At 35.9% G+C, this 20,108-nt stretch overlaps 1 protein-coding gene across 1 annotated transcript in view; it reads right to left on the bottom strand.

The window, feature by feature from the left end:
• LOC150089381 (cytosolic carboxypeptidase 1-like) overlaps positions 1 to 20,108 on the bottom strand; it is a 669,910-nt gene that overhangs the window by 299,484 nt on the left and 350,318 nt on the right. The window contains exon 12 of the mRNA XM_090389963.1: positions 16,712 to 16,810. Within this exon, the coding sequence (XP_090246089.1) occupies positions 16,712 to 16,810 (99 nt within the window). The remainder of the gene's footprint in view (positions 1 to 16,711; positions 16,811 to 20,108) is intronic.

Here is a 20,108-nt window from a genome sequence, read left to right as displayed (position 1 = left end):
AGACCCCTTTTAGGCACATGTTTTGTGTTGCACAACAAAGTCGAAATACAGACATTTATTATTATTTAATATGGCTTCTACAAAAACAGTGTTTAAAAGAAATACAAACATTTATTCTCGTTATAAATAACAAATATTAAAAACTCAGTGAGATTGTTGAGCTTGTTTTGTTAAAGCCAGCAGTTCAATTCATGGCTGAGTAGAAGTTGGGGCAAGAATGATTGCTGATTCTGGATTCAAATGGTTTCTGTCCTTAACTTTTATTGATGTTAAGGCAGAGAAGCCTTGTTCACAAAAATAAGTTGAGGGAAATATGAGAAGCTTTGAAAGAGCTTCATCGCTAATTTCTTTGACCTGTTTTTGAATTTTGGACTAAAAATTGCATATTGTCAGGCTTTCAAAAACTTGTTTTCAATGAGTTATCCGCTGAAATTTATAATAAACTCTCTTTTAAATTGACTGGCATGTCAGCAGTTATGGCATTGGCTGTGACGAAAGGATTTAATACCCAATTTTTTATTTTTTCTTCATCTTGATATGTGGAAAATATTGTGTGAAGGCTTCACTGAGATGCATCAAGTGACAATTAATTATTTTAGTCACACTGACACTTACAGGAATTCCATTCTGAACAGCGAATTCATCAAGATGCGATATTTCCATCCTTGATACATTTTGCTCACAATAATAATTTATTATAGAAATCTTTTATTTTACTATGCGTCTTGAAAATATTACTGTCGAATCCTTGAAGTTGGAGATTAAGTTCATTTATCTTGCTGAAAATATCTCGAGTTGTGAAAGCCACTCAATACTTTTGAACTTGGATACATAGTCAGATTTTATTTTTTTCTAGGAAGCACTTCACGTCCTCCCTCAGTTCAAACAGGCGAGTTAAAACATGTCCTCAGAAGAGCCACCTCACTCCAGTATGCAACAATAGGTGAGTGAGTGCTGAACCCATCTCTTCGCACATTGCATTAAAAAGCTGTCGATTTAGTGCTTGAGACTTGATCAAACTGACTACCTTAATAGCAACACTCATTACTTAATGCAACTCTGGAGTCATATTTTATGCAGTCAAACTTTGTCTATGAATAATACAATGCTGCCAGCCGATGTCAGGATTGATTTCACATATACTTGCAATAAGACCGCTTTTTTGCCCAGTCTTTGAGGCTGCTCCATCTGTGGATATACTGATACACCATTCCCACTGGAGTCCTAATTCAAGTCTCACAAAATTGCCCAAAGTTTGAAAAATATCTTTTCCCTTTGTATGTTCTGGCATCCATTTAGAACCCAGTATGTTGTCCTTAATAGCACCAATTTCAACATCAAAATAGCAGACAATAAGCTGGACAAGATCCAAATAGCAGACAATAAGCTGGACAAGATCCAGACAAAGCATGAGAGCATGCAGTGGACTTCAAAATCATCATGATCCAAAAAATTCCATTTACAGAAGTCCATGAAGTAGATCAATTTGATCATGTTTTTCAAAAAATGGTGCAATTCACAAGGAATTTGTATCTGAAGGGAATTGAGTGAATGCTGCATTCTACAAACAGGTGCATCAAAGGCTACTGAAGTGCATTTCCTAGATGAAACTACAATTTTGAGAGAAAGGCAGCTGGTTCTTATTGCATGACAATGCACCTGTCGATTCCACACTTGAAGACATTTCTGATGAAACGGTGCTTTACAATTCGACCTACTCTTCCAATCTAGCACCAATGGACTTCTTCCTCATTCCCAAAGCAAAAATTGCCCTCAAAGGAAATAGATGTCAGGTATTGTGGACATAAAGAAAACTGACTTTTTTCAGAAAAATTTAGAATGGTGTAATAAATGTATTCAATTCAGTGGTGATTACTTTAATTAAGTAATGAATTCTAATTAATTCAATTAAGTGGTGATTACCCAAAGCAAAAACTGCCCTCAAAGGAAATAGATGTCAGGATATTGTGGACATAAAGAAAAACTGACTTTTTTCAGAAAAATTTAGAATGGTGTAATAAGTGCATTCAATTAAGTGGTGATTACTTTGAATAAAAATAAAAATATTTTTGAGCTACTTCACTTTGTGTTCATTTATTGCACTAATCTGGGAAGTTTATTGCCACACCTCATTTGCCCATAAACTTTGTTATTTGCTATAAACCCTACCAGCCTTGCATCTAACCAGCATGTCATAAGTTAATGTTTATGCAATTCTCTCACATAATAAATTAATGGATATTTATATTTCATGAATATTCTGTCATTTAATGAAATAAACAAATAGCAATACATATCTCAGATCACAGCATGCAGTCAATATTTCTTAATGCAGTTTATTTATTTTCTCTTGGATTTAATAACATTTGAAACATAACGTGTATTTCATATTTTTGCTGTGATTAATATAATAAGCAATTCGTGATTTCGATATTAAAATAAAATGTTAACAAAAAATAAATAATAAATAAAAACTGACCTCTTCAAAAGGCAAATTCTCATATATATATATATATATAATCCAATTAATCCAAAAATTAAATAGAGATAGAAATTAATAAAATATATATTAAAAATAAATAAGAAAAAATAGTAGGAAATAGTACCTACCCTCTTCTTCTTTATTCCCCCCTATATATTTTTCTGTTATTGTTATGTTATTTTATTTGGCTAAGTTCTTTTTCACTCTACTGGTTTGTCATGCTACTGGCAAAAATCCTCTTTTAATTTAGCTTATTATAAGCAACATGTAGTGGATTGTGCTTTTCTGCTGCCACTGATGTTAGCTTTCCTACTATTTTTTCTTATTCATTTTTAATATATATTTTTATTAATTTCTATCTCTCTATTTAATTTTTGGATTATATTTACATGGGGGGTAGCGTGACAATGTGCTAACGCTGCATTCATACCACCATCTATAGCCTAATTTGTTTCTATATATTTTCATTTCAACTATTCTTTTGTCAGTGGTGTGGTTTGGCCATGCGGGCTTTCTGTTTTATTATTTTTCGCTTCATAAGGACCACTGCTATGCAAATCTATTCCATCGGCGCTCTGATTTTAGTATCATTCCTTCGTTTCATGGATTTGTTTAGCATTCGAAATGCAGTGATTCCCTGACATTTTATTAATTATTATTTTCAATTTATTTGGTCATGTAATGTTGTTAGTCTACGTTTCCATCTTAGTGAGATTTCACATAATTCAGAAATGGGTGCCACAAGGGGCGCCGCTAAATTTCTTTTAATTGGCTTAATTTTCTAAACTATTTTAGGAATGTTGCTTCAACACTGCCCTCTTCTTCTTTATCCCCCCTATATATTTTTCTGTTATTTTTATTTGCATTCAGCATGCTGTAATTTGCAGAATACTGAGAAACAATAAAATTCCTAAATCCAAAACAGTCTTATTGAAAGTGTATTCCATGTACACAAACTAAACTGAACACAAGCAAAACACATATAAATATGTGTTTTGCTTGTGTTGAGTTTAACATATAAATATCTGTTAAAATATCTTGTGTTTAACATATAAATATCTGTTAAAATATGTGTACCAAGCTATAAACAAAAACAAAGCATTACAATGAGCCCAGTGTGCCAACAGAATCGAGCAGTTGATTTTCCTTGACTTTGCTTTTACAAGACTCATATATTTAGTGCTTAAGAATGACCACCTATATATGTTAGGGCACATGTGCACACTTTTTGAACATGTATATGCAGTAAAGACACATCAACTGTAGTACTCTTTGATGTTTATGTGTGTTGGATGGGGTGAACTTATTAAACTTGTTTTTTTTCTGCACATCCACCATATTGCTTATTCATTTCTCTAATCAGGCACACATTAACAAACATATCCAGCACTTCAGCTACAATACACAATATATTTATAACTTTGAGTTATATGTACAGAGGTGACGCAATTATTGCCAGATTTCTATTTTTGCACTTTTAATAAAATTTGGGAAGGTCTGACACAAAGCCATTTTTTTCTCTTAAAATTTAATGAAATTCTGTAGACTAGAAGTCAGGTTGTTAGATTTCGACAAATGAAAAAACAGAGAAGACAATAAATACTTTAAGCATATGTGAATGCACCTAAAAATATCAGTTGTGTAAACATATGAAAAGGTTTTCACTTATAATTGGCCCATGTGAAATTTCCCACATTTTCTACAACAGCTTGTAGAAAATGTGAGAAAAGTAAACAGATTACAAAAGTATCATACCACTGGTGTGTGCCATCGAAAATCTTTCTATGTTCCACCCTGTGTTATGAGTGCATAAAGGTTACCAATGCCTGCTGTAGATCAGTCACTTTTACCTCAGTAGTAAGGAAGAATTTGGAGTCTGTGTTCAAGGCTACCTTAGAGGATTATCTTGAGAAGTATAATATCCCAAACAGGTCATTGCATGGTCTTATAATGGGAAAATGTTGTTTGACCAGTCTAATGAACTACTATGACGTAGTCTTATAACAGCTGGATACAAAAAAAAAAAAAAAAAACCAATTTTAGTATGGTATAGTAGTAGTAATGGAAAATGATGCAAGAAAGTAAACTTATAAAATATCAGAAAAAAAATAAATTTACAAACAAGAATTCTTGAGATGTGTGCAATAATTACTTTGACCAACATCATCAGATAAATGTGTCTTTATTACCCTTCAGCCACCCTCCAACTAGTAATTTCCCCAAACCTTTAAGATATTCTCAATGATACTAGCAAAAATCTTTATGCCACCTTTGTTCAAGTGAATACCATCTATACAAAACAGATTCCTTCTACCTACAAGTAGAGGCCATGCTGATAAAAATTACCTCAACCCCAGAGTCATGCAGACTCCCTGAAGTCTTGAGTTAAGATTTTCAGCATAAAATCAATCCCCTATTATGCCCGAACAGAATTGCAGATGCATATGCATTCTGACCTAACTTGTGGCATTTTTTTGAGTGTGGTCCTATATTTATCCAACAAATCATCCGGTCATGTTAATTACTGTTATTAGTCCCCATACGAATAACAATGCTCTCTTTACCTACCTTAAAATCTGACAGTCTGTTGTTGCAATGTCAATTTAACACCATCACTTTGCTTATTGGAGGCTCGAAGTAAATGAAACCCATGTTTAGTCACCAGAGCAAAGCCCCAGCAACCCCCATTCCTTCCATCATGCAATATGACCAATGTCTTTTGAGGTTATGATGGACATCCTGGCAAGATCCAATCTTCCATAACAGTCGATTCTGGTTAATTGGGACACATCGGGACTAGTGCATTTTGGCCCGATTAAGCGGCTGCCCCAATTATCCAAAGTTTCACATAAAAAAAAGTTAAAAATACAATGGACCCCCGCTTTACAATTGGTTCACTATACAATCAAATCACGTTACGATGGAGTCACCTAAGTAAAGTACTGTTCACTATACGATGTGTAGTAAGCGCTGTTCATTGTGATCACGTTTGTGAACTGAATTTTAGTTCTATTAAACAGCAATTCTAATTAGTGAAAATAGGAGGAATATTATCCATAGGCTATAAAAGTAAAGATATATTAAGCACAAATTTACCCTTTATTACCTTACCAATTAAAAAATTAAATGATACATGAAAATCGGAATTAATACGTACTGTAATATGTACATACTAACTAGTTGACATTTCTGTTCACTGACATTTGTGGGTGGTGGTTAAAATTCAAAACAGTAAAAAGATAAGCAATCAATAACAAAGAACACGGCACACACCAATTGCAAGTACCACGATACGTGCAAGTGAGAATGGAATAACAAGTTACGAATCTTTAAAAATAGGCATGAAGAGAAGATTATGAAAATTAATTTTTTTATATGATTGAAGATTTCATGGAAGTGTAAACACATTTTACCATAATAACCCACAGAATTCCAGCTGTCAATATTATCGCAAATTCAATAAGATCGAGTTTACTATCCATTTATGATAGATTGCACTAACAGAAAAGCTTAATAAACATGTGACTGCTAATTGTTTTTATTGTTTTATGGTTGCGACCTCCAGAAATAGGACAGAACCACATGGTACGATCGGAGACAATCGTAGGGTGATCTCCAGTGCTGCAGTCTCCTGCCCTGATTAAACGGCATGTTGTCCCAATTAAGCAAAGTAAACCCTGGCTATTTTCTTGATTGGGTTCTGTTTTTTAAGATTTGCCCCAAATAAACAGCTGCCCTGATTAACCGGTGGCCCAAATAACGGGAATCCACTGTATTTCAAGGGTACAGCACTTAAACTGTGTTTGCAGGCCAGATAGTCCATCAGATCGAACCTATTCTGCTGACGAGGCTACTAGGAGACAGTCGTGTTCAAAGCCGCTAAGTGGATTTTTCTTATTTATTGATTTGAAATTATTGTTTATCTAAAACTTTTGATTTAAATTTAGTAGTATAACATTATTTTGTGATTTTCTGATTAATTTGGTGTATTTATTCTTTACTCGGCCTTGTAATTGCATAAAAGTATCGGTAAGGGTATCCACGTGTTTGCAACTCCTCTGAACGAGAAGTTCTTTAGCCATATTTAGCCGCTTGATTGAATATTTTTTACATTGAATTATTTCTGTAAGTAGCTTATAGACCTAGTAAGGATCGATAGTTTATTCTGAATTGAGACAGCGAGATTTGAAAGTTAATTAATACTTAAGTGTCCGTAGATTTACCGTTCGTAACTTTCCCGTCTTTGTGATACGATAGTTATATACCGTACTAGATAGCGTTAGTTGAACTTCGTTAGCAGTTAAATTGTACTTTTAAATAAATACATATAACGACTTAGATTACAAATGTAATATAATTAATTATATTTAACATAATTAATAACATAACATAATTAATTATAATTAATTAATAAATTAATAGAATCATGACTCAGACCAGAGCAGCAAAGCAAAAGGCTCAAGCTAATGGAAGTGCTGTGGCTCAGAGCAGAACTGAGGGGGGCAGTTGTCCTCTGACTCACAGCCTTATAAAATGCACTGTTTGCTTGATGTTTGCAGAGCAATCGGGTACGGGACATGATACTGCCATGGGGGATGTCTTTGTATGTGCGCGCGATGCAAGGAGTGCATCGATATCAGGCAACAACTCAGCGTTCTTGTGGGCCTATATGAGAGCTTGAAGGATAGGGTGGATGCCCTCGAAGAAACTAAATTGAGGGGCCCATCAAGCTCTCAGCTGCCCACATCAACACCAGAGCTTGCACTTGGGCATCACGTGACACAGAGGCAACCCCCAAGGCAGAATGCGTTGGTCCCGAAGGAACTAGTAGTTGGTGGTGACTCTATTGTCAGGGAAACGGGGAACATGCTTTGTAAAAAGGATAGGTGGAACAGGACCAGGGTATGTCTGCCAGGGGCAAAGGTTGATGACGTTGTAGAGCGAATATCATCTTTTAAGGGCACAAAAGGTGATATAGTTGTACACGTTGGCACTAATGATATTAAGAGTAGGAGACCGGCAGAATTACTTAACAAGTACAGGTCACTGTTGAACAAAAGCCGAGAATTAGGGTTGAATTTGAAAGTGTCTGCAATTCTGCCCAGACACGATAGGAGGGAGTATATGATGAGAGCCTTGTCGATCAATTCGGCCCTGGAAAGATTGTGCAAGGCTCAAGGGGTAGAATTTCTTTCAGCCTGGACTGTACTTGTTAACAGGAGAGATTGCTTCTACAGGGATGGGATATACTTAAATAGAAAGGGTGCAAGAATATTTGCTGATGCTATATAGGCAGTGTTAGGTGGGTCGGAAAATTGCTAGCTTGGGGGGAGACAAAGACCAATAGATTGACAGTAGCCACTGGCAGAGGTGAAAGAGATTCTTGCACTGCTTCTATTAGAATGAGCAGAATCCTGAAAAACAAGATGCATGATATTTCAGAGACTGCTGGGAGCCATTGCGGTACAAGTAAACACATGGGTTGTGTTAGGGTAGCTAAGAATAGAAACAGGTGCAGGTATACTTGCGTGTACACCAATGCTAGGAGTTTAGTAAATAAATTTGATGAATTTGAGGTATTGCTCAAAACATCAAAGGCAGATATTGTTGGGATATCAGAGACGTGGTGTCACACAGATATAAGGGATGCAGAACTGGAATTTAGGGAGTACAACGTCTACAGAAAGGATAGACAGGATAGGAAGGGAGGAGGGGGTTATGCTATTAGTTAAGAAACACATAAAAACCAAGGAAGTGAAGCCAGTCGACATCGCTGGACAGTGCAGTGTTGAGTCAGTTTGGTGTGACATAAGCATTGGGAGATCAAAATTGAGAGTAGGAGTGTGCTATAGGCCTAATGACTCTGAAGAGTATAATAAGAAACTGTACAGGGAAATAGAGTGGGCCAGTAAATCAGAGAGTCTTATAATGGGAGATTTTAATTTCCCAGATATTGACTGAATTTGGGGGCTGGTCACTCACACACTAGCAGGGCTTTTGTGGATTTATTGGATGATTGTTTTCTACATCAGCATGTTCGGGAGGCAACTAGAGGGAGTAATACTCTTGATTTGATTATCAGCAGTGATTCTTCATGCATTAAGAATCTGCAGATAAATGAACCACTAGGTGGCAGTGATCACAGTGTGCTGAAGTGGGATTTACTCAAAGAGGTAACTACCATTAGGGGTAAAGGGAAGGGTTATTGCTTCCGTAAAGGCGACTACGATGGACTGAGGCAGTATTTAAATTCTATACAGTGGGACCAACTGATGATGTTACCAACAGCAAATTCAAAATGGAAAGCATTCAAAGAACTTATCTGGGAAGTTACTAGGCTTTACATGCCAACTAAGAAATATTGCTCAAGGTTTAGGCCAAAATGGATGTCAGATGAACTAATGAGGCATATGGCAGAGAAGAAAAATGCATGGGATACTTACAAATTAACACATGACACAGAAGCCTATGATAGATACAAGTTGATATGCAACCAAGTTACAAAGGAGATTAGGCAGGCAAAGGCAGATTATGAGAAATCCTTGGCAAGGGATGCAAAGAAAAACAGCAAAGAATTCTTTACTTATGTAAACTCTAGAAGGAAGGGGATGAATCAGATTGGTCCACTTGATATTGATCGGTCAACTGTTGATGATCCTGCTCAGGTAGCTAACAAACTAAATGAATATTTTGCATCGACATTCACACATGAGGAGTTATTCAGCGAGGGGAATGCCAGAGGTGTATTCAACTCTAGCAGTAAGCTACAGAATCTTGAAATAACTGGGAGTAAAGTGGAGGAGAAACTGTTGAAGATAAAATCAAGAAAGGCACCCGGGGTGGATGGGATCTATCCAGTTATATTAAAGGAGGCAGCAAAGGAAGTAAGCAAACCCTTAGCCATAATTATGAGAGCTTCCTTGGACTCAGGGGAGGTACCCATAGACTGGAAATGTGCAAATGTGACCCCAATTCACAAAGGCGGATCAAAGGCTGACACAAGTAATTATAGACCTGTGAGCTTAACTTCTGTTCCAGGAAAATTAATGGAGGCACTGGTTAAAGAAGCACTGCAGGATCATCTAGAGAAGAATTCAGTTATAGCTCGGACACAGCATGGTTTTGTTAAGGGGAAGTCTTGCCTGACCAATTTGATTGGATACTATGATGCAGTCTCAAAAAAAAACTGGATGCAGGGAATAGCTTTGATATTATATACTTGGATCTTAGAAAGGCTTTTGATACTGTTGCACATGGAAGACTGCTACACAAATTTGGAACAGTGTGACATTGGAGGCAAATTGCTGCTATGGATAAAGGGGTGGTTGAGGGGGAGAAGACAGAGAGTGGTAATCAATGGACACTGCTCATCGTGGACTAATATTATTAGTGGAGTCCCTCAGGGCTCAGTGTTGGGTCCATTATTGTTTTCTGTATTTATAAATGATATTGATGATGGTATATCAAGCTTAATGTCCAAGTTTGCAGATGATACAAAGGTTGGCAGGGTTGTCAAGGACACTACTGACACTATGCTGCTGCAACAGGATCTGGAAAGGTTGAGCAGATGGGCTGAGAGGTGGCAAATGAAGTTTAACATTGACAATGTAAAGTACTACACATGGGAAACAGCAACCCCAGAGCAACGTATCAACTCTGTGGTACTACACTGACAGTGGTAGAGAATGAAAGGGACTTGGGGGTGGTTGTGCAGGCAGATATGAAGTTCTCTGAGCAGTGCAGACGGGCTGCAAGAGTAGCTCATGGAGTATTGTCAATGATATACAGGAATTTTTCTAGCAGGGTTAAGGAGGTGATTATTCCCTTGTATAAGGCAATGGTCAGGCCACACCTTGAGTACTCTATATAGGTCTGGAGGCCTCATTTCAAGAAGGATGTAGAGCTGCTGGAACGAGTACAGAGAAGGGCAACAAGATTAGTGAATGGAACAAAGGGGTGCTCTTACGAAGAAAGGCTTAAGTTTTGCATATTACAGTGTCTGGAGACTAGGCACCAGCGAGGTGATCTGATAGAGGTGTATAAAGCCTTGAATGGTTTGAGCATGCTCAATGCTGATGGGATTCTTCCTCTAGCTCAGAATAATCACCTGAGAGGGCATAAATTCAAATTGAGGAAAGACAGATGTAGGATAGACGTGCGGAAATTTGCCTTTAGCCAGCGGGTGGTTGGTTGGTGGAACAGACTTCCATCCCTTGTAGTGGAGGTTGATAGCCTAAATAAGTTTAAGGCTCAGCTGGACAGGTATTTTGAACGAACAGAGGGGTGAAGTGGAAGTGGGTTTTTTTTTTTTTTTTTTTTTGCTGATGCTGCATAAGCTTGCTTTCTTGCATCAAATGCCTCTACTAATGCTAATGCTATTGGCAACTCTCTAGGAGGCTTCTGAATCAGTTAGTGTATAAGCTTGCTGCTTCTACTCTGCCAGATAGTGAGTGGAAGGAGTCCGAGTAGTGTGTATGTGGGGGAAGTTGTTAAGGCCACGTTACTTCAAGTAGCTAAGTACATTCTTACCATTGGTCCTTGAGGGTGTGGCAGACATTCTTAGATATGCTAGACAAGCTGTACTTGCTACTTGGGAGTCTAAAACGCTGATGGAACTGATATTCGGGTGACACACAAGTCAAGTGGACCCAATTTCGGCGAAGTCCAGATGGTCTGTGACAGCCAAATCCTCTGCTTGCACCTTCACGATGGTGGGACTGTTAGTAATCCTGGGTATAACCTGCAAGTACAAGCACACTGTGGGTGACCACCCAGGTATGAACCAACGAAAGCAGGGGTCGAGGTGTGCTGCAACATGGAGAAATGCTACCCCTCTGTGTTACTAGTCAATACTAGGTGGTAGATGACTCTCATCTACCAGTGCAATACCACCACTTTGCTTATTGGAAGCTTCAAACGGTGGAACCCATGTTTAGTCTTCAGAGCTATGTTCCAGTCAGCCCTTCCCCCATCTCTTCTAATGTGCAGTATGTGTCTTTTGAGGTAACTATGGACATCATGGCGAGATCCAAACTTCCTTACATTTCGAGGGTACAGCTCTATAACGTGTTCACAGGCCAGTTGCTAGTTAGTACACCAGACCAAACCTATTGGTAACTCTAGGATTCTTCTGGATCATACACTAGAAACAGTTTTGCCAACTGTTTCTAGTGTATAATTGTACTACCACTACTCTGCCAGATAGTGACTGGAGGGAGTCCAAGTGTGTATGCAGAGGATATTGTCGAGGCCACGTTATGTCAAAGATCTGGGTATATTCTTACCATGTGTACGTGATATCCAAAAATTTCATTACTTCATACAGCATGTCCCCCACTTTTTCTTACTATTGAACACACCATGAATTGTAAAAGTAATACTGCAAACTTATCTGAAAAAAGAACAAACCTCCCAAACACTTCCTATATACATGGTCTCAGTTCTAATCTCAACGATGTCCATTTCCACTTGCAGTCTGCGAAACCCCATGTACTTTTTCTGACAGAATCTCAGTTATCAGTTGATTCAACTACTGCTCATCTTAGTTGCCCAAAATATTCGCTGTATTATTCATTTTACCTCAAAGGTGGTACTTGTGCATATGTCCGTTCCAATATTCCCAGTCAGACTTTTTATTTTAGAATCTCCTCTTTTCGATCTTCTCTGGCTTAAAATCTCTCTACCTCATTCTGTCAAATTCATCAGTTGTCTCTAATGTTCTCCCAACTCCACTAATCACTTGGAGTTCTTTGATTTCCTCTCTTTGCAACTTGACTTTCTCCAGTCCAACTTTCCTAACAATGAGGTAATTTTCCTTGGTGATTTTAATGTTCACAATTCCAGCTAGCTTCCATTCTTTAGTCACATTTGTTCTTTAATCAGTGATGACCATAATTTCTCAAATTTTGACAATCAAAATCTCATTTTCCACCATCTGCTTTAGAGCTTTATGGTCACTTACCACTAACAGTTTCTGAACTTGTATAAATGTTGATGCCCAGATTATATATATTCAAATTCCTTGTCATACTGATACAGATAATCCATCAAGTTGGTTCAAAAATTTATCTCACAGGTCAAGTTACCTATCCATGAATTATAATCAATCAGTGGTAGATTGAAATATCCCTTAATAAGGCACTCCGACTTACTTAACTATTCAAGTTTAACATCAATAAATAAATATCCATTAATATATTTGTTATGCCTGACAAAGAATTACATAAACATTAACTGGTGATATCATGCTTGCTATAGCTGAGGCCAAAATGGTTCACAGCAACTAACAAAAATACACAAAGAGTTAAATGAGTTGTGTTTACATTGAGTGAGATATATATATGCATATATATATATATATCTCACTCAATGTCGTGATCACAGGAATTTTCATTCCTGTGATCACGACATACGGTCGAAAAGCGTTGTCAGCTTCAGGAAGGAAAATCGTTTTGAATATTTTCGTTAGATTCTTTTAATTGCGTTAATTTGATTTTTAATTGTTTTAAATTGATTTGAATTGTGTTAAATTGATTATTTAATTATTTATATTTTACTCTAATGTACCGGTAAGTTTTTCAATTTTTTCGTTTTTTCCGTTTTAATTTCTGGAGGGTATCATACAGAAGTGTTCTACGCACTATATTGAGGTAAACTCCTCTTATTATTTTACTAATATAAAAACACTATAAATTAGAAGATAGAATGGCATCAACAGTTTCTTTGTGGTATTGGTAGTCTTTGGAAAATAAGGATATAAGTATATTGAGCAAGCTCAATGGCAATGATATTCTTCCTCTTATGAAATACACAAAGGGTCATAAATTCAAATTGAGGAAGGATGGTTGCAAATAGATGTGCAGAAGTTTGTTTTCAGCTGGGCAGGTGGTTGATTGTAGAAACACACTTCCATCTGTTGTTCTGCAAGTAGGAAGTTTGATTAAATTCAAGGAAGAACTACAAAAACTCTCAGAAGGAATGGCCAGGTGATGTGAGAAGTTTTTTTTTGCTGATACTAAATAAGATTTCTTGCATCATCTGCCAATACCAATATCTTGAGTGAGCAAGTTCACCATGAATCAATTTGTGTGATGGATAAAGAAAGAATCTATCTAAAGAAAAGATTTAATCAGAGAAATGAATTAATGAAGGCTCCTACCTAGTACTCCTGAGACAAATATACCCGTCAACCTTATTCCAAATAGAATTGTGGGGATATCAGAGTGATGTCACTCAGATATAAAGGATGCAGAAGAATTTGAATATGGGGAGTACAATGTGTACAGAAAGAACAGGCAGGAAGGGGGGCTATGCTCTTAGTTATGAAGAACATAAAATATAAGGCAATGCAACCTGCTGACATGGGTAGCCAATGGAAGTAAAAACAAGAGTAGGAGCATGTTATAGGCCTAATGAGTAAAACAATCAACTGCACATAGAAATAGAGTGGGCCAGTAAATTAAAATATCTTATAATGTGGATTTTAACTTTCCAGATATTGACTGGAACTTGTGAGTTGGTCACTCACACGCTAGAGAAAATTCTATGAATTTATTGAATGACTATTTTCTATAACAGATGTTAGCGAGGCAAAAAATAGATGGTAATACTCTTGATCTGATTATTCAAGGATTAAGAATCTGAAGATAAAAGAACCACTAGGTGTGGCAGCGATCACAGTGTATAAATGTGGAATTTACTTAAAGATATCACTACCATCAAGGGTAAAGGTAAGGGTTTTTACTTTCATAGAGGTGACTATATTGGTTTCAGAGAGTTTTTAAATTCTATGCAGTGGGACCATCTAATGATGTTACCATCAGCAATTTCTAAATGAGAAGCATTCAAGGAAATAATCATAGAAGCTATTAGGCTATTCATACCAACTAGAAAATACTGTTCAAGGCTTAGATATAAATGCATGTCATATGAATTAATCAGACTAGTTGCAAAGAAGAAAAATGCATTGTATGCATATAAATTATCAAGTGACACATGGTAGATATAATCAAGTCTGTAATCAAGCTTTCCTTAGTTTGCTTAACTAAGGATATTAGGCAAGCTAAGGCAGATTATGAGAAAACTTTGGCAAAGGATGCAAAGAAAAATAGCAAAGACTTCTTTACTTATATAAACACTAGAAGTAAGGAGATGAATCATATAAGTCCATTTGATATCGATGATTCAACTGTTGATGATCCTGTTCAGGTTGCTGACAAGCTCAGCATCTACATACACACATAAGAAATTCTTTAGGGAAGTGGGTGCTAGAAATTTATCAAACCTTGCCAAGGAGCTAAATGATTTTTTTCGTAAAAACTGAGAGAAAAGGTGGAAGAGAAACTGCCAAAGCTAAATGCAAAAAAAAGAAGGTGCGATGGATGGTATCTATCCAGTTATATTAAAGGAGGCAAACAAACTCTTAGCCATAATTATGAGAGCATCTTTGGATTCAGTTGAAGTTCCCATCGACTGGAATGTGCGTATATATTTACAAAGAGGGATCAGAGAGATTAGCATTAGTTGAGGCATATGATGCAAGAAAGCAAGCTTATAGAGCATCAGCCAAAAAAAAAAAAAAACCCCTTCCCGTTTCACCCATCCGGTCACTCCAAATGTTTCTCTAGTTCAGCCGTAAATTTATTTAAGCTATCAACTTCCACAACAACAGATGGAAGTCTGTTCCAGCAATCAACTACTAGCTGGCTAAAGGCAAACTTCCACACATCTCTTCTACAACTGTCTTTCCTCAATTTGAATCTATGCCCCCTGATAAGAATAATAGTGTTATTCTGAGCAAGTGGAAGTATCCCATCAGTATTAGGCCTGCTCAAACCATATACACCTTATACACAGAACAACACTATTATTCGGACTTTACAATAGTAATGTAGCCTAGCACATGTGACTCCTAACTTGTTAACGAAATAAGCAGAAATTTGCAGTACTTTTAAAACTTCCAATTTTAATATAGTTTTACTCTTTTTTTTTTTTTTTTTCTGTTGTTTTTGAAAAAAAAGACAGATAAATTCTTCGTAACAAATCATATTACAATGGTGAGATGGAGAAGGGGTGAAATTGAATAAAAAAAGATGGAGTCTTTATCGTAAATCAAATCGAGTTGGCAGCTATGCAAAATTACTAATCTTCGGAGGTATGTATATGCCTTGGCATATAACGTTTTCCAAATAACTCAAAAAAAAAAAAAAAAAAATCGGGTATGGAACCAACTAAAGTTTAAGAACTTCTGGGAGTAAGTGATTAAATAATTTTTAGTGTCACATTTTTGGAGGTAAGATTTTAACTATTTACCATTTTACCTTGTTAAATTTTGTTATTTAGACTAACTTCTATTCATATATATATTTTTATACTACTTTATTGCTAACTTAGTATTAAAATCTATTTTCTACAATAACTTGAGGTTTGTCACTCTGAACACAACCTTCCATTAAAACATTGTATGTATAGGGAAAAAATGATCTGAATAGCACAAATTCGACTAACACAAGCTTTTCCAGAATGCATTGCTGGTTTAAGTCACAAGAATAATAAATGCATGCATGCATAACACAGTCCTCCATCAATTAGAGTCAAAAAGACAGATTATTCATTTACAATGGATAATCTGTCTTTCTGACTCTATTTTACCAGGGAGTTAGCAACTATGCAAATTCTATAGCAATCATAACATATGTATTGCATTGGAAATAAAAAAAATCTGTCGATTAATTTTTTTCTTTCTTAATGGCTTACTGAACTATTATGGTAAACCACCCTCAACCTTCAGGTTTTTATCATGGCCATATTCACTAACAGAAATAAGAAATTTACAGATTTTTTAAAATTTTAATTTTAAAGTAATTCAGCTTTTTTTTTTTTTTTCCTCCCCAAAAAAAGAAAAAAGACCAAGTAAAACTTTGTTTTTGCAAAAAGACAGAATAGAGAAGTTTTTGCAAAAAGACAATAGAGAAGTGCTCAAAAAAGCAAATCCAGGGAATTAGCAACTATCCAAACTCTATAGCAATCACTTTGGAATATCACCTGTTCACTATATCAGCTGGCATTTGAAGGCCCTTACTTTAGAAACTAATTTATTATTCATTTGAGAACCACATATAATGAAAAATATGTAAAAAATTATTATGACTAGAAATTTAATTAATATGCAACTTATAATCAATACAATAAACAGAATAAAACAAGGAATGGTTATGAAACTATACATACATCTGATTGTTCATGCAATTCTGAGAAAAAATGTTTGTACTTTTCAATGTCTTCATGGCAAAGATGAAAGTCCTTACTTTCAAGCAATGGTTCATTCTCCTAAGAATTGAAAATAAAATTATTTTACATAAAAAAAATATATATATATCACAAAACATACTTTTGTTACACAAGTTCCCACTGTACTAATTATTTTAGTAGTTCAAAAAAGTTTTAAATTATTAAAATAATTAAAAGCACTTTAAACTAATCCTGAAATAGATAGTAAAAATTCTGTGATAATAGAATAAATTAGCGAAATTTTTCTAATGTAAGTTACTCACCTCTGATAGCTGCATAGCTATTTTTTTATATTGTGGAAAAATTAAAATAGAAGTAAAATAAACTGGTGGACTGCTAAATATACATTACTTATTCTGAAAGCAATTTCAGGCAGTGGAGTAAATCATCAGGAAGAAGTGTAAAGAATTGAAAACCAAAAAGAAAAAGATGCAACAAAAATATAATTAGGCATGAATGGTAAGGCAATAAGTGAACCTACTTTTCAGAGACCATTGTCAATAAGCTACTTAGCTAATTAACAATGTAGCTAATCAGCTACCTAAATGCACACATGAACAATACCATGCTCATGTTTTAGATATTTGGATACTCTACAGGAATTCTGGTATTCCTGTAGAGTATTCCTGTAGTGCCTATCTTCTAATGCACATTCTGATGTGCTATGGCTTCCATAATGCATAACTCATACTCATGATTTAATTTAATATGGATTTTGACAGTTATTCAGCTTTGTGATGATGAAGTGGTAGCTATGTACTGATTTCAATACTGTAATTAAGGTAAAATGCATGTGTTTTAAACAAAAGAGCAACCATATCTAATGGATGCAGAGCCATACAAATCTGCTAGCAACTAAGGAAGTAAACTGTAATGTTTAAGATTCAAATTCCAAAAAAAGAGTATTAGAATTCTTAAAGAAAGAAGCTATTTGGAATATAAGGAAAAAAACAGTTTTACGTCTGTATTCTAAAATACTCATATATCTTTGCCATTACCTAGGACATAAAGGAAACTGTTGTAATCAAATTATAGAATGGATTTATCCTATGAGAGAAGGGAGCTAGGTTTCTAGTCTGTTAAAAGTCATTCACTAAAGGAAGTGTGTATGCCCTAATCTGAAATTTGAAATTTATGCACAGGGTGATCAATAATTTGGGAAATGATGAGGCTACCAGCTGTTTGGATGGATCTCCTTCGAAGTGGCGTAAGTGCTTACTCAACTGAATACGATAATTCCATTACTTCTGCAACTTCTGGATGTATTCCTGTTATGCTTGAGCATTGGCATTACTAGAGACATATGATGCAAAAAAGTAAGTTTATATAGCATCAGCAATAAAAAAAAAAAAAAAACACTTTCCATTATATCCATCCATTCACTCCAAAAGTAAGCCTATCTTGGTAAAAGCAACCCTTTGTTCCACGCATTAATCTCATTGCCCTTCTCTGTACTAATTCTAGTAGCTCAATAATCTTTCCTAAAATGAGGTCTCCAGACCTGTATGCAATACTCAAGGTGTGGTTTGACCATTGCCTTATACAAGGGGATAATCACTTCATTATCCCTGCAAGCAAAATTCCTATATATCATTGACAAGACCCAATTAGCTACTCTTGCAGCCTGTCTGCACTGCTTAGAAAACTTCATATCTGACTGCACAATTATCACCAGGTCTTTTTTATTCTCCACTACCCTGAGTGTAGTATTGCACAGTTGGCATGTTACTCTGTGGTTACTGCTACTCATATATAGTACTTTGCATTTGTCAATGTTAAACTTCATTTGCCACCTCTCAGCCCATCAGCTCAAATTTTCTAGATCCTGTTGCAGTAGCATAATGCCCTTACTGTAACAACCCTACCAACCTTCATATAATCTGCAAACTTGGACATTAAGCCTGATATACCTTCATCAATATCATTGATAAATACAAAAAAACAACAATGGGTCCAACACAGACCCCCGGGGAACTCCACTAATAACAGTCCATGAAGAGCAGTGTCCCTTAATTACCACTCTCTGTTTCCTCCTACTCAACCATCTTTTTATCCATTGTAGCAACTTGCCCTTAATGCTATATTGCTCCAAATGTCTTCCATGTGCAACAGTATCAAAGCTTTCCTAAAATCCAAGTATATGATATCAAAATTATTTTTGCATCCAGTTCCTTTGTGACCACATTATAGTATCCAATCAAATTGGTCAGACAAGACTTTCCCTTACAAAATCCAGCTGTGTCTGAACTATAACTGCAGTCATATCTAGATTATTCTGTGGTGCTTCTTTAACTAGTGACTCCATTATTTTCCCCAGAACAGAAGTTAAACTAACAGGTCTGTAATTTCTTGTGTTGTCTTTTGATCCCCCTTGGTGAATTGGGGATACATTTGGATGCCCTCATATTCAAGGCAAAGGGCCTGCTAACTTCCATTAATATAACTTTGATAATAGAGAGCTATTAAGTGCTCGATATTCTATTGTATTATCAATCAACAGGGATTACTTTATTTTAAATATAGGAAGCTTCTTCTCTAACCAACTCTCCTAGTCCTACTCGCTAATAATTCTTGGGGAAGGTGATATCAATTTTGCAAAACATGTGGGACATCTTCCCCTCTGTCAGAACGGTCTGAACACTATGGTTCTGACAGAGGGGAAGACGTCTCACATGTTTTGCAAAATTGATATCGCCTTCCCCAAGAATTATTAGCAAGTTGGACTAGAAGAGTTGGTTGGAAAAGAAGCTTCCTATATCTAAAATAAAGGTAATCCCTGTTGATTCATAATTAATATAACTAGATAGATCCCATCTGCCCTAGGTGCCTTACTTATGTTTAACTTCAGCAATTTCTCCTCCACTTTGCTCTTAGTTATTACAAAATCTTTTAACTTCCTGTTAGAGTTTGATGAGCATCTGGCCTCCACTTTCCTACAAAATTCCTCATGTGTGAATGTAGATGCAAAATACTCATTCAGTTTGTTAGCTACCTGAGCAGAATCCTCAATAATCGAATCTTCAATATCAAGTGGACCAATCTGATTCATCCCCATCCTTCTCTAGCTTACATAAGTAAAGAAGTCTTTACTGTTTTTCTTTGCATCCTTTGCCTAAGATTTCTCATACTCTGACTTTGCTTGCCTAACATCCTTTGTGACTTGATTACAAACTAGCTTATATCTGCTCTACAATGTCATCAACTTTTGCCCCTGGCAGACATACCCTGTTCCTATTCTACCTATCCTTTTTGCACAATATATTTCCCATCTCCCTGACAATAGAATCACCAACAATAACTAGCTCCTGTGAGACCAGCACATTCTGCTCTGAAGATT

Source organism: Mastigoproctus giganteus, chromosome 2 (genome assembly GCF_048544385.1).
Source record: "Mastigoproctus giganteus isolate SK-2022 chromosome 2, ASM4854438v1, whole genome shotgun sequence".
Classification (NCBI taxonomy): Eukaryota; Metazoa; Arthropoda; class Arachnida; order Uropygi; family Thelyphonidae; genus Mastigoproctus; species Mastigoproctus giganteus.
Note: the sequence above shows the minus strand (reverse complement) of the source record. Positions and strands in the feature narration are given on the sequence as shown.